We start from the raw sequence: 15,947 nt of genomic DNA on the forward strand, positions 1-15,947 counted from the left end.
CCCAGTTCTCCCACCCCTCACTAGAACATATTCCTCTGCCTGGCATGCAGTGTCCTTGTCTATTCATTCACTTATGTAGTCCTAGTGCCTACAACAGGGCTTAACACATAGTAGGTATCAATAACGGTGTCTTTGGGATTGGTGTAGGGTTTGCAACTGTAGGAATGGGTACAAATAGGATTATTTTACCAGTTTAGGTTTCCTGGTGAGTGGAAATAAAAAGGTGGGCATCCTAATCAACCTCCCCCTCCTTCCCACCTCTTTAGCAACTATGCCCTATGTCATTATTTGAATGTTTTTACCTTTTGTCTTTCACAGCTGTCTTTACTTGTCAAGAATGTGTTAAGGCCTAACTTTTTCAAGGCATTTTAGAGCACAGACACTGGAGCCAAACTGTTTAGGTTCAAGTCCCAATTCTGTCCACATATTACTTGGGCAAGTAATTGAAGCTCTCTCTGCCTCAGTCTCCACATTCCTAAATTGATGACTACCTCATGGGATTCTTGGGATGATTACAAGAATATATGCAAAACACTCAGAACAGTGCCTGGCCATAGTAAGTGCAATATATATGTTAGTCGTTAATATTAGTTGTTTTTTATCATGTGGACACAGGACACTATTGACAAAGCAAAAATAAAAGGAGTATCTGTGGGAGATGAATGTGATGGGGAAAGCATGTCTGACAGAGAAATGAGAGCAGCAGGACATGTGTTTCCAGGAATTCAAAACAATATAGTTTATTAATTTTACATTTAGATATTTGTAACACACATAAATGTAGGAAATCTGAGAGTTATTTAGAGTACCTCCATGATTTTGTGTTGAATATTATAAATTTTAGTTTAAAATAGTTTAACAAAACTCATCTTGCATTTTAATTTTTTAAAATTAAATCCATTATATCAAAATCTTGAGTATTTAAAAAATTGCAAAAGCCATGATTCAAGACAACAATTCTGTGTTTTGATATCTGGTGGGTAAACATGATTTCATTTGTCTGTGAAGAATTGACTCTGTTCCTTTCTGGCTTTTTCAAGGCTTTCAAAAGTGATCGTTCCTTTTGGCAGCTGCAACTTACTCTTTTCTGTATCCAGTACGTTCTCGGCTTCACCTTAAATAAAGTACAGAAATATGCAAGGTGACAAAGGGGTCTTTGGTGTTTGTGAGAAGGTCTAAATGCTCTGTTCCAGTGATAAGCTGTAACACTGTGTGGAGGCATGCCCCCAAATATCACAGTTAAATATTTCACTCCTCGTCCTCAGAAGTAGTGACCTCTCAAACGAAAGAATGAAAAAATGAAAGAATTCAGAAAGGAATTCTGAAGATTCAAAGAGAGATACATCAGATGCCATAGATTTTATTGGAAGAAGACAGCATTTTAAAACGTAGAAGAGAAAGAATACCAAGTAATATTTTTTTTCCTTGAAGGAAAGTCAGGATGATAAACATTAGTTGTGTTTGGAGAGGTTTGGTGTGGAGAAACCACATACAGTTCTTCCTTTTGCCCCTTAATGTATCATAAATGACGTGAGAGAAAATAAAGTTTACTAAAAATTCTAATTTTTCAGGAAAGCTAGTCTTTGACCTGAAACCGCTTATAAATACCCAAAATAATATTAAATATTCTAATGTACATATACACATTTTTATAAACACTCCCTCTTTCAAATAACAGCTAGTAATTTTCTGGCCCAGTGACATTTGCCAACTTTTAGCATTGAAGACTAATCAGCAAAATTTTTAAAAATTATAATACATGTTATTAACATTCCATAAGCTTTCCTTGGGAATGAAGGCAAAAGTTTTCTTTAAGTAGTCCTCTTTTAGCACATAATTAATTTGTACTCCAAACCCAACAGGGCAGGCTACAATTTTCAAATTATAACAACATTTCAACCATCCGCAAACATTTTTTTTTTTGCCTCAGTCTTACATAGTAATAAAAATCATTATAAATTGTATAAATTAGGCAGGCTTTTGATGACAGCCTAGATTTTTCCATGTGAGAATGCCTCGCATATGGCAGATTCGCAGTTATGTGTTTACAGAATGGCTGATAAATTCAGTCAAACACGGATTGTATTTTGGGGTCATCACTAGTTAACATGGCTAAATGTTACATCCTAAACTTTCTAATATGGTAAGTTTCCTGGTGGATTCTACAGGTGTATTTTTTTTTTTACAGGAAATTCCCACGACATGCTTGAAAGTTTAAAATTTCATATTCTGTAAACTCTGATGGACCTGTAATAAAATTACTCCACAAATATACAATCAAAATGTTCTTAGAAAATAAACTTGCTCTCCCTTTGTAATACGTTAAAATGAATGCTGTCTAATAGAGTTGAAATTTCTTAATACTACATATTAATTTTTATGGGGCACTGAGAATTCTAATGTCCATATAAACAATGAGACATAGTTGAGCTCAGACTAATGAATTCTGAAACAGATGAGTAATGTGAAAATGAGCAGGTTATTGAAATGAGTTTTAACATTAGTAAATCAGTTGTGTACAGTTAGTTTCCAGCTTAAAGTGGGATTATACTCTAAAAGTTAATTTGTAGAACAGTGTTTTAGAACTTAGGATACATTTTCCCATAGCAATAATGCTATAAATCAGTTTCTAGGCCATCAACAAAAGACTATTTAGCCCACAATATAGCTGAACTATGATACCAATAATGCCCGACACCAAAGGACGTTTTAGCATAGTTTCTATGTGGAAATTTTCAAATGGGAATTTTTAAGAACAAATAACCCTTCATCTCCCTAGGCCTGGGAATGAGATGTTCTACTTCCTACTCCCAATACCTGCAGAGGAGTCTGAACCTCCTCCTTTCCCATAACAAACAGCTTCAGGGATAGTGATGGGCCCATAGCCCAGGAGAGATCAGGATGGCAAAAATGAAGACTTGGGAAAGCACTGTTTGCAATATGCTCTGGGTTGAAGGCTCGAGAAGCAGGGACACAGCTATCCTCAGTGTAGCTTCAAGAAGTGGTGGGAATTTGGAGGACATGGATATCCTAGACTAATGGAAAAATCTATCCTCCTGGGACAGGAATGGCTTCAGTGGCAGCAGTGCTATTTTCTAGGGCAGTAAGAGCCAGAGTTCTGTGAAAGCAACCTGGTGCTGGCAAATACTTAAGAACTAGCTCTCCAGAAAAAAAAAATGTATGTAAGTTTATTATGTACATAAGTTTATTATAAATTTTACTTCTATAAAATATATGTACAGGCAATTTATAAATAATAAAATGTACAATACATTTTATCATAAATTCCATATAGCAAATTGATTCTCACAGAATGTTTTCATTGATTTTTGAAATTGAACTCTTGTATCCATAGCTAACCTATAGTTGCAGTTGATGAGACAGTATAATTCCAAGTTGGAACTTCACTTCTTTGAGAATGATGTAATAACTTTGCTGAATCAGATAACAATTTCTAAATATTGAGAGAATATTTCCTCAATTTTTTATGCTATTCACAATGTGATGGCTACAGACACAACACACTTTTACGCATAATCTGCATTAATAATATTTTATTTATCAGTTTCTTTTTTTGTGCATGCCAATCCTCCTCTTTTTTTGCTGAGGAAGATTGGCCCTGGGCTAACATCCGTGCCCATCTTCCTCTACTTTATATGGGGGATGCCTGCCACAGCATGGCTTGATAAGTGGTGGGTGTAGGTCCACACCTGGGATCTGAACCTGCGAACCCCGGGCCACCGAAGTGGAGTGCGCAAACTCAACTACTATGCCACCTGGCCAGCCCGTTTATCACTTTCTTAAGTCTAGACCATGGGTTGGCAAACTTTCTTAAAGGGCCAGACAGTAAATATTTTAGATTTGTGGGGCCTTATGTCTGTTGCAATGACTTGGCTCTGTCGTGGTAACAGGAAAGCAGCCATAGACAATTCAGAAATGAATGAGCATGTCTGTGTTCCAATAAAACTTTATTGGAAAGTGTGGCCAGCCCGCAGGCTATAGTTTGCCAATGCATGGTCTAGATAATCAACAAAATAATAAGTCAAGCCTTCATTTAGCATTTGTAGATTTCCATGGTGTAAATACTCTCACCATAACCAACTTCAACTACCAAAGGGATGTCACTGAAGTTGAAGTTGTATCTATATTTTATTGTGTCTGTATCTTGTACCTGCATTTCTACCATACAAATATAATAGGTATACATAGCTGAAGAGTATAGATAATAGTAAAATAACTAGAAACTGATAAATTCTGAGTATTTACCATTTTAAAAATGTAATTTAACATTATTTACTTTTTGTAATTTATTTAATTTTAAGTTTATATAATTTAATTTTTAATAATGATTGTATTTAACAGCCAGCTTATAACATTCTTATGAGCTGGTATGAGCTGGCTCCAGCACACCACTGTGTGAGAGGGAGCAGAAATGTTGGTCATTGGAGGCTCAAGTAGAAGGTCTTGTCAGAATCTTCATAAGTCAAGGGGTCATAAAGAGGGGATACTTGAACCAGAAAATGAATCAGAAGTAGAGATTCTGGTTATCAAAGACTTACCTTTCATTCTTTGTAGAAGAGTTCCATAGCCCAAGTCATACTGGTAGGCAAAGATAAAGCCCAATGGAACAATAGGGACGAGGAAGGCTGGCTTCTTCCTTTTTATTGCTCTGGTTCAAGAACAAAAAAGAATGAATATCAAGAATAACCTATAAATACATATCTCCACACAATGAAAAAAAATTTACCTCCTTTTTGGAAGAATGTCCTCCATTTCAGAAGTTACTTAATTCATTTGAGTCTTCTATGGAAATAGGATTTCCTTACCCATAACCCCTCACCAGATTCTGCAGTTTTCAAGGGCAGGGTCTATGACTTGCTCATCTTTATTTGATGTTGAGGCTCAGATTACTCATTTTAAAAATGGTTAGTATTGATATCTACCCCTTAGGGATTGTGAAGATAAACTTGTAGAGGCCTCCTTCTATCTTGGTGTCAAGTCAGTCCTCTCTCTAACTTACAAAATGGAGGAAAGGACAGAAGAAATATAACAAACTAAAGGCAGAATTAACTGTATGATTTCACTTACATGTGAAATCTAACAAAAACAAAACAAACAAAACAAAACAGAAACAGACTCATAGATACAGAGAACAAACTGGTGGTTCCCAGAGGGGATGGGGATTGGGGGTGGGCAAAATAGGTGAAGGGGATTAAGAGGTACAAACTTCTAGTCATAAATAAGTCACAGGGATGTAACGTACAGCATAGGGAATATAGTCAACAATATTGTAATAACTTTGTATGGTGACAGATGGTAACTAGACATATCATGGTGATCATTTCATAATGTATAAAAATATCAAGTCACTGCACACCTGAAACTAATATAACACTGTATGTCAATTATACTTCAATTGAAAAAAAAGCAGAGCAAATATCAAAAAAGGAAAAGAAAAAGGAAAAGAAAAAGGCAGAATTAACTATTACTACCCTCGTTCTATAGAGTTACCTCCAAGGACTAAGCTATAAGAGGTCACTTTGTTTACATATACAATATTCGGACAAAGTCCTATCTTGGTCAACTTAATATGATAATGGCAAAGACAAAAAGAAGTAAATTATTTGAGAAAATTTTAAAGTGAATAGCAAACGTACCCAGATGTTAAAGAGAAGGCTGCAATGCCAAAAAAAGTTCCAAAATATTTGAGAAATTCCCGAGACCAAGCAATCTGCATGGCCATTAGTCTTTCTCTCATTTCATTCTGCAGTGTTAGCTGCCTTTCCAGCTGAGGACAAAACAAATGAAAAGCGTGGTTACTCATCTTTTACATCTGAGCACAGCCAATACTCTGCTTTTCCAGTGGATTTTCATTCTTCAAGTGCTTTGATTCATCCTTTTTTAAAAATTTCAATAGACTTTAACTAAAGTCTCTCTGGACAGCTATCCCCAACTGTCACTTTGACAGTGAAATCTTCCTGGAATGCGTACAGACTAGATACGATATTCTTTTTCTGCATCCTGAGGTCTTGAATGCATCTGATCTGGACTTTCATCCAAGCCTAAAATATATGTTCAGCTTGTTATATCACATGTGAGGAAAGGTCTATGTGCCTTTAAATGCAGATACATCTTATTGGCCTTTATTACAACTTGCATTCTAATCATTTTGCTTTCCAAATCCATCCAACCCCACACTGAAATTCATTTGGAGTATCAGGTCCATATCATACCGTGATATGATGGTAGAGGGGTATTATTTTGAGACATGAATAGAGACTTTTTTCCCCACAATTTTCTTGTTGCCTCAAGTCTTTCACCACTTTAGTCAGTGCCTTTCACTGCTTTGGAGCAGAAAGCAGATACAGCCCAGAACACAGAAGGAGACTGGATTTCTGAATGGATTTTTAGAAAACATACAAGAGAAGCAATAGTCTGAAAGTTCAAGCCCATTATTTCGAGAAAGTCAGATTCTTGAGAGAGAAAAGTCATTGTTGTTTTTGTAATTTTACAATGTTGGCACTGTGTATCATTAACAAAGCATAGAGCTCATGATGTAAACCATAGGATGGGGAGCAATGAGGAAAAATGAGACACAGTTTTCCCTCCATGTCTTCTTTCTACTGTGGGAAGGAACTGGGAGAGGAAAATGAGATTTTAGATATAAAGATGGGGCTTGGCTCCTTGGTCCCTCTTGGGGGTTGAAGTCCCAGAGGATGTGATGGCTTTGGGGTTTGGGGATCCCCAGACAGAGACCACTTATGGTCCTGCCTCCTGTGGAGAATTCTGGGAAGGGCAGCTAAAGTAGAGCAGAACTGGTTGCAGGGCAGATCCAGGCTTAGAGCAGGCTTGAGAGAGGCCAACCAGTCTCCCTCAGCTGCCAAGGGGTGTGGAGAAAGTCTGCTAGATTCCATGTGAACCTGGAGAGGGGCAAAGAAGGTAGTTGAGAATTGGAAGCACATGGCTTACCAGGGAGTCACTAATGCCTAGGGCCTGGGGACCTCACAACAGACACTTGGGTAGAGACTATAAGCCAAGGGCTGGGTGGAAAAGGTGGCTGGACCTCAGAGGATCAGCAGTACCCCAGAGCACAGAGGTAATGGCCAAGCCAGCCTGAAACATGGTCAAATGCCCTCAGAACAAATCACCTGGCATCACTGAGGCTGATCGAACAGAAAACAATGGCAGAAAAGCCTCCTCCAACCAGATATGCCTTCCCCAGTGACTGTGCCACTTGAGATCACCTGGACCCAAACCTAGATTGGTCCAGGAAAAAACAGACAGAGAAGGGGGGGGGGGGGGTAGGGTCAAGCTGAATTCAATTCTTTATCCACAAAGAAGTAAGTTTTAAACTAGAAGTAATTGAGTCACTTTGACTTGTCAAAATTAAATTTGCCCTCAGCAGTAGCAATTAAAGTTCATTTTGAGTTCACTTAGACAGTAAAAAATAGTGTTTTTGCATACATGATTATTTAGCATGTGAAATTCATCCTTGCTATATTACTTATTCAAAAAACTTACATGATAGTTCATAGTATCCCCCCAAAGTAATGTAGATGCATCAATTAATCATTTGTGTTGTTATCAAAAGGCAGCTAAATCCAATCATGACACAGATGAACACAAGATCAGTGGTTCTGAACTTTAGTTGCACTTTGTGAGCATCTGGAGAGCTTTTCAAAGTCCCAATGTCCAGGCCCACCCCTCAGACTTACTGAACCAGGAAGGACCAATGAAACCAGGATCTGGACATGGGACCAGGCATCAGTATTTTTTAAAGGTTTCCAGGTAATTCCAGTGTGGAGCTAGGATTGAGAACCACTGCCTGAGATGAAAGAACTCACCACCTAGGTTTTTTCACACCAAAGATCAAGCTGAAATATTAATCTGAAAACTGATCCTCTGGGAACTCTCAAAAGATTGTGAACAGGGAGCTTTTTAAGGGTGGTGGAACTAATCTGTATGGTACTATCGTGATGGATACATGACACTCTTCATTTGTCAAACCCTTTAAAACCTTACAGCACAAAGAGTGAACTTTACTGTATACGAATTTTACAAATCAACCAGAAGATCAGGGGATCCTATGTGCTCCATAGGATGGAATGTGGACTGTGACAAAATAATCTAACCGTATTATAAATATATCACATAACTTCACTGAAGGAGGTGGAGGAAAAGGAACTGACCTAACTAACTTTGGAAAATGGTATTTTGACTGGAAACTGTAAAACTAAAGACAAAAGGAACAGTACATAAACATTGTACTCTAGTTGGTAAAGTTATTTCTCACAGGGTACAGGTTAACAATTCTGAAACTGCTTTACATGTAAACTGGAGATGAACAAACAAATAAATTGATGGCAGATGGCTGGAGCCAGGTTTCTTATTATTAGAGAGAGAGATTATAAAAGAGCAAGGGGAAAAGTCTAGAATAAACCATGTTGTATTGGATTAGAGTCTGTGACATCAGTATGAACTTGTATTTAGTTTAATATAGATACAGATGGACAAAGATAAAATTATAGATATGGATGTATACATGGGTCAGTGTAAGTACGTATATTTCGCAGCTCTGCCCACTGAGAGGGCACAGAGGCGATGACACCTTTGTACAATGAGCACATCCAGCACCCAGATTTTGGTTTCTAATACTACTCTCCAATGAAAGGAACCAGGGCTCCTTGGAGAAACAGCTGACATAAGACTGGGACAGGAAATATACAAAATGGGCTAGAATATCTTATAGTGCCAGAAAGAAATGCTCAAAAAAAAAAAAAAATGATGGAGTATGTCAATGGGACACAGGAGCCAACCTAAAAGAGCTCCCAATGGCCAAAGTTGGAACAATTTGAGCAGCAAAATATATAACATAGCATTGGATTGCAACTCGAAGTGTAAAATAAATATCCATGAGTCCATACTAATATAAATAGAGGAGACAAATATCCTGTACAGAATTCCAAATCATTTGTGTAGATACTCCCCTGCCACCTTCAAGGAGGTGGAATTTAATTCCCACCCCTTGATGGTGGGCTTCACTTAGTTATTTGCTTCCAAGGAATAGAGTATGAGAGGGTAAGGGGAGGGAGGGGGAAGTAACATTACTGCGGAGAAACCTGGCAAACACTAGCTTGACCAAGTGAGCAAGGTTAACATCATCAGTGATGAGACACATTGCTAGCATGTACCCTTGATGTAATGTGATGAGAAAGGCACTTTGCCTCTGTGGTCTTCCACCCAAAAACCCATAAACCCAATCTAATCATGAGACAAAACCAAACTGAGGGACAATTTACAAGATATCTGACCAGTATTCCTCAAAACTCTCAAGGTCATCAAAAACATGGAAAGTCTAAGAAGTCACAGTCCAGAAGAAGCAAAGGAGACAAGAAGACTAAATGTAATGTGGCATCCTGCATGGGATTCCGACAGAAAAAGGACATTAGGGAAAAACGAATGAAATTTGAATATGGAATTTATTTAATAGTAATATACCAATGCTAGTTTCTTAGTTATGACAACTGTACCATGGTACTGTAAGATATTAACTGCAGAGTATACAAAGTGTAGGGAACTCTGTACTTGTTTTCCATAAATGTAAAACTATTCTAAAATTTAAGTTTATTTTAAAAAATGGTTATGAACAAATCTTATATTCTGACTCTCTACTATCCTACTGATTAGAACAGAGGCAATCATCTCTATATATCATAGATAAATTGTAAAAATCAGCAAGATTGTGGGGCCGGCCCCATGGCTTAGTGGTTAAGTGCGCACGCTCCGCTACTGGCGGCCTGGTTTCGGATCCCGGGCGTGCACGATGCACCACTTCTCCGACCATGCTGAGGCTGGTCCCACATACAGCAACTAGAAGGATGTGCAACTATGACATACAACTATCTACTGGGGCTTTGGGGAAAAATAAAAGGAGGAGGATTGGCAATAGATGTTAGCTCAGAGCCGGTCTTCCTCAGCAAAAAGAGAAGGATTAGCATGGATGTTAGCTCAGGGCTGATCTTTCTCCACCCCCCCCCAAAAAAAAAATCAGCAAGATTGTGTATCTGCAATAAACTCTGAGCCTCAAGTTAAAAAAAAAAAATCTATGTAGACCATCTCTAAGGAAAAAATTACTGATGAAGGACAGCATTGAGCTGTAATGTTAATTATCAGATAAAACAATTAATTACCCCATACATCATAAAATTGTGTTTAAAGTCACAGGTCTAGATCCAAATACATTTTGAAATTCAAATTAACTAATAAATTTTATTACCAAACTTTTTCAATAGCCATAAAGTGATAATTATATTAATGCAATTATTAATTTACCAATAATAGGCATCATTTAACTAAATGTACGTTCATTTTTATCCTTCTTCCCCAAATATTGACACTAATAACAAATAAGAGTAAAAGAGAACATGTACAGTAAGTTTCCTTAACAGTCTTTAACCCAAATCATAAATATGAAATTCTTTCTCCAATTTTAAAAGAATTTTAGATCTTTTTATAATAATAATTTTCCTATCTCTGTTACTTTTGATATTGCTTTACAGAACAATTTGAAATTAAAATGTCCCTGATTATGAGTTCAGACTCTAATAGATCTTATAGGCTTATCTGATACTAGTTTAACAATTATAGAACCACAATTAATTTTGAAGAGAACATAATAAAAGGGAGCCACCTTATTAAAAATAATTGTACATAGTAGGAGAAATCACATTCATAAAACTGTTACATTTGCTCTTTCCTGTGTATTTTAATTCTTCAGTTTCCTTGTTTAAAAAATATTAAGGATAGCCACAAAATTACTGATCTCAGTAATTTGTCAATCTCTTGAGTTTCAGGAGGGGCAATTTCGTAAAGGCTCACAGACCACTTAATACAAGTTTCCCCTTAATACAATAATAAAATGATTAAATTTCACTTGGACACATAAAACATTTTGAGAGCACAAAGAAGGCAATAACATTGCCCTATAAATTATCTTCATTGCAATTTTTTTATTTCGAGACTTTCCTATTTTTGAGAAATAATTAGTCCAACCTCGAGAAAAAATCTGTTTAATTCTGTGTTTTTAGTTTCCAACGGTCTTTTAATATATACATAATATATTCATATGTAATAGAAAAGTTATCTTTTTATTTGCTTAATTGTGCAATGCCAAAAAGTTATTCTACGTGTCCTGCCACAAAAGAGGTTTTGTTTTTATCAGAAATGAGAATATTTTATATTTGTCTATGGCTTTGTTAAATTAACAGAGATATTATTGATACCTTAAACTAAAAGCAAAAGCTGAATTTTAGGTAAACAAAACATAAACTAAGATCGTTAAAATAAAGCAACCATAATGAAAGCTGTGACAAGTGGCATTTAACTTTAACTTGCTCTACAGGCATTTTAAATGCTCAACATCCAGTAAGTAGTTTGGAAAAAATCTGGAAGTGGAAATGACTAGTAAATTGAAGCTGAAAAAAAAAAGGCTATTTTTTTTTATCAATGACACGAAAATAATTGAATGTAAACAAAATTGTAGTAGTATTCAGAAGCTTCAAAGCTTTGGTTACAGCATCTTTTTACATATCTTCTAATAAAGATTACAACACAATTAAATCCATTCTTACTCTCAGATGTATGTAAACAATAAGATCACCCTAAGGAAAAAATAAGAATTCCAGTTTGGCAAAAACCCTTTATATTAAGTTATGAATTCCAAAATTTATGGACTTTCCCCAACAAGAGCAGAAGATGCCAACAAGATGAACAGAGCCTGGGAAAGAACAAAAGATGGCAATGACCTTCTCAGCCATTATCTAAAATTCCTTAAAGACACAGCTTCTAAGAGTGTGTGGTACATTATAAGCACTATTAACTGAAGTTGAAGACAATTTCAGAACTTAAGTAATAACAACAATAAGGGTATTTTATTTTGGATTTCCTCATTTTAAAGAGTAGATATTTCTTAGTTTAAAAGTTAATGTTCCACTAAGTCAATCTTAACTGTGCACAAAGCTAAGACCTCTATTCTACAGTACTTAGACCTAAGACTCTTAGAACCAAGATATGCTCCAAAAAATAAAATCAGAAAATCTGTAAGAAAGTGCAAGACGCTTGTTTCTACTTTACTGTGGCAGCTGACACACTAATAATAATCATAATGTGGCCCACCATGTGCTAAGTGCAGTACTATTTTACATATGTTGGCTTTCTTTCCAAATCCTATGAGATTGGTCTATGAGTTGAAGACAATGGAATCCACTCCAACTAGTAGTTTCAACAGAAAGGAAATTATTGCAGGGTATTTGGCAGCTTAAGATTTTCTGGGAGAGCCATGAAAGTTAGTTTGCATTCTACACCATCAGGAACAACATAGCTAAGAGAAATGCTCAGCCAGAACATGGGACTCTTTTAGGTACAGCCCATAGCTACTGCCTCCTGCCACAGATGTTCAGGACCAAATACTGAAACTCCACCTCCACCACTCCCAAAATAACAGTCACCTCCACTACAGTGGTTACAAGAAGATCCAATGTCTTCCTGAAGCTTTACACTGCTCACGTTTACCTCTCAAGTCTCCTTCAGACATGCCTAGTTGGCAGAGGTAGGTCAGATGAGAAACCCAGCTACAAGGGAGTCTGGGAAATTTGCCTTTGGCTTTCCAGCTTCCATTTACACGCAGGCATACTATAAGGGATTGGAATGGAATGGAAGTTGAGCAATCCAATCAGTATTACCTGCCATAGAAGGTTTTGTCTCAGTTTACAGGTAAGGAAACAGGATCAGAATTTGGGTCATTTTTCCCTGTGGTCACAGTTATTAAATGGCAGATCTGGGATTCAAACCCAGGCTTGCCTGTTCCAAATCCCAAACTTGCAGTCTACTATAAGTACACTTGCAGTAATCAAGTCAATATGGAAAACAGGGATAAAGTGGACAGGGTATGTGATTACCATCTGAAAAGCCTTTAGCTTCCTGTATAATTAATGCAAGAATCTTAGAAAGGCACTGCATAATGAACTCTAAATTGACCTGTGGTACAGACTCATCTGAATTATTCTGTTTAAATCACTTTGAAAGAGCCTCTACACTCACTGTCTCCAGTTTCTCACCAGCATTTCATACCCCAATCCCTATAGTGATTTAGGTGACCACCACTCTCTGAACGTGAGACTCCCAAGGCCCCTGTGATCTCTTCCTCATTGCCATTATCCAATTCCTCAGAGAACCTCAGGGAACCACCACCACATCCAAATAATGACCATGACCTTCAGACGACTTTCTAAACATTTCTTGAGGTGTGGACTCCTCTACCCTGTTGCACAAGTGTGGGTGTGGGGCTCCAGGGCAATGGCCCTGGGAGAAAACAGAGCCAGCCCATAGCTCTATAAGGAAACTACTGTCTGTGCTCAAGGTGGGGGCAGAACAGGAAGTTCAGTAAGTTCTGAAAGGTCAAGACCTGTTCCCCTTTCACAATGAGATACAAAGGGAAAAGGCAGCTCCTAAGAACAGAGGAGCACTAGAGCCTGTTCCAGAGAAGGTCCTTCAAATCCTATTTTTGTTTACTTTCCCCCAGAATTTTCTTCTAAGCCATCTCCTCTTGGTCTCCTTAGTTCCTGGTGATATCATCACCTTCCAGGCTCCAACTACCATCTCCTGCTGATGACTTCTGAATCCTAAATCTCCATCCTGGAACTCTACTCAGTGGTAGATCATATTTTCAACTGTCTTCTGAGCATCTCCACTGGGAGATGGATAGCCAAGTCTTACTAAAATGTCTCTGCATATCTCTTGAATCCAGTTACCTTCCTGCTGTCCCTGCTCCAGCTCCAGCTCAGATCATCATTATCCATCAACAAAAGCACTGCATTACTGCCAATCTGTGTTCTCTGTTCCTAGTTTCTTCTCCTTCAATCCATTTTTTTATACTGCTCTCGTTATATTTATTTATATTTATATTCCTGTCTCAAAAGTGACCTCACGTTACTTTCCTGATTAAAAACTTTCATTGGTTCTTTAACTCCTAGACATGACATGGCATTTAAAAACCATATTCCAATTTACCTCTTAGGCTTCCCCTAGACCCCAGCCACCAATCCTTACCCAGGCTCATCTTTCCATATCTTTTTGCTATGGAAAGAAACAGACTTTGGAGTCACATAGGCTGGGTTCAAATTCTGGTTCTGTCACTTACTTGCTATGTGGCTGTGGGCAAATCCTCTGGACTTCAATTTCTCTATCTCTAGGAGCGACATAGCTGCCTTACAGGGTTGCTCTGCTAAATAAGATGGTATATTTGCAAGGGACTGATGTACTGCAGGCATTGGTATATGTTATCCCCTTTGTCTTGCTTTTTTCTTCTTGTCTCCCATCCCCAGTGGTTACCTAGACTTAGAGCCTTTTTTTCCTTCACTTTCTTCCCTCTCTCTTTCTTGGATAGTTCACCTGTTTTCCTTGCTTCAAAGTTTCTCTTTGCTGAAGATCCCCACATCTCTATCTGAAGCCCCATCTACTCACTTAGCAATGCCAGCTGCACACAGCTGACTTGTGTTCCTGGCACTACCCTGAATTTAACACGCCCTACACTGCAATCATTTCCTCTAGACCAGCTCCACTGCCAGTTCCTTGTATTCCTCAGAGGCCCCATGATTCTCCCAGAGGGATGAAAACTGTGATTTCATCTTCCACTTACTCCTCTTCTTAATCCCCCAAGTATCTAGTTAGTCCAGAAATTCCACCAACTTTTCTTTTGAAATCTACTCTTTTCTCCATTCTTGCTGCTTCCCCTGAAATCCAAGTCCTATCACCTCTGACCTTGGCTACTGCAATAGCCCCATGTTAGCCTTATATATCTAGCCTGTGGTATATGTCTATTAACAAAAGCACTATGGCCCAGAAGTTAATACCGTGGACACTGGGGCCAGACTGCCTGCATTTGAAGCCTGGTTCCATCACTTACAAGCTGTGTGGCTTTTGGTGAGTTCTTGCATCTCTCTATGCCTCAGTTTTCTCATCTGTAAAGTGAGGCAAATGACAGTGCCTACCTTAAAGGGTTTTTGTAAGGATTAAACGAGCAAATATATGCAAAGGTCTTAGAGAAGAGCTTTAATAAGTGTTCAAAAAAAGTTAGTTACTGTTATTTGCCTAGAAAATAGATATAAAATTGTGGATTGATTATTTAAAAATATCAATTCTGTTTCTATTGCTCCCCTGCTCAAAAACTTCCAATGCATCTATTTTCTGCCACATCACATGTAAATACTCTGCTCAGCTTTCCAGGCCCTCTGAACCAGATCTGTGCCCCAGGACAACCTCATTTTCTGCTGTGGCCCTTCCCAGCTTTGGCCAGCCTGGCCTCCTGCTGTTTTCCAGATGTGGCTCCATCTGTCTCTTCCCAGCCCTGTGACCTCAGGCAAGTTACCACATGTCTTAAGTCTCAGTTTTCTCATCTGTAAAATGGGGATAATAACGGTACCTACCTCCTGGGTTTATTTTTTTACGAGACTAAAAAGAAATTATGTATATAGAGCATCTTTTTTTTTTTTTTTTTAACACGCCTGTGGTTGTTGGGGGAGAAGATGTTTGTATGGAAAGAGCAGCAGCAGTTCTACATAGTATCAATCAGAAATACATTTCTGTAAATCCTAGAAAGGTAAAAATATGTTTCAGGAGAAAAAGACAAGATTTCTACAGAAATGAACATATTATTCCTAAAAACTAATGGTTATTGAGTCATTTACTTCTATAACAGTCTGTTTGGCAGGTGTTACTAACATCCCCATTTTTCCAGATGAGGAAACTAGTGGTAAGAATGGTTAGGTAACTTGCCAGTGCCTGTAGTTCTAGTATGTACTGGGTGTTTCTTTTACCTCTTAGATGAAGAAACTGTAGCCCAAAAAGGTTACAAGGCCCGTGCAAGTTTGTAGAGTGAGTTGTTGGCAGGG

At 37.8% G+C, this 15,947-nt stretch overlaps 1 protein-coding gene across 3 annotated transcripts in view; it reads right to left on the reverse strand.

Annotated features, from left to right (window-relative positions):
• Window positions 1–720: 720 nt before the first annotated feature.
• Window positions 721–15,947, reverse strand: part of PLGRKT (plasminogen receptor with a C-terminal lysine) — a 44,930-nt gene continuing 29,703 nt past the window's right edge. For all 3 annotated transcript variants that reach the window (XM_058565759.1, XM_058565758.1, XM_058565760.1), the window contains 3 exons: window positions 5,658–5,788; window positions 4,560–4,669; window positions 721–1,114 (listed from right to left, as the gene is read on the reverse strand). In XM_058565759.1, coding sequence (XP_058421742.1) covers window positions 993–1,114; window positions 4,560–4,669; window positions 5,658–5,788 — 363 coding nt within the window. In that variant the 3' untranslated portion in view covers window positions 721–992. The remainder of the gene's footprint in view (window positions 1,115–4,559; window positions 4,670–5,657; window positions 5,789–15,947) is intronic.

The sequence above is a fragment of the Diceros bicornis genome, chromosome 22 (genome assembly GCF_020826845.1).
Source record: "Diceros bicornis minor isolate mBicDic1 chromosome 22, mDicBic1.mat.cur, whole genome shotgun sequence".
Classification (NCBI taxonomy): Eukaryota; Metazoa; Chordata; class Mammalia; order Perissodactyla; family Rhinocerotidae; genus Diceros; species Diceros bicornis.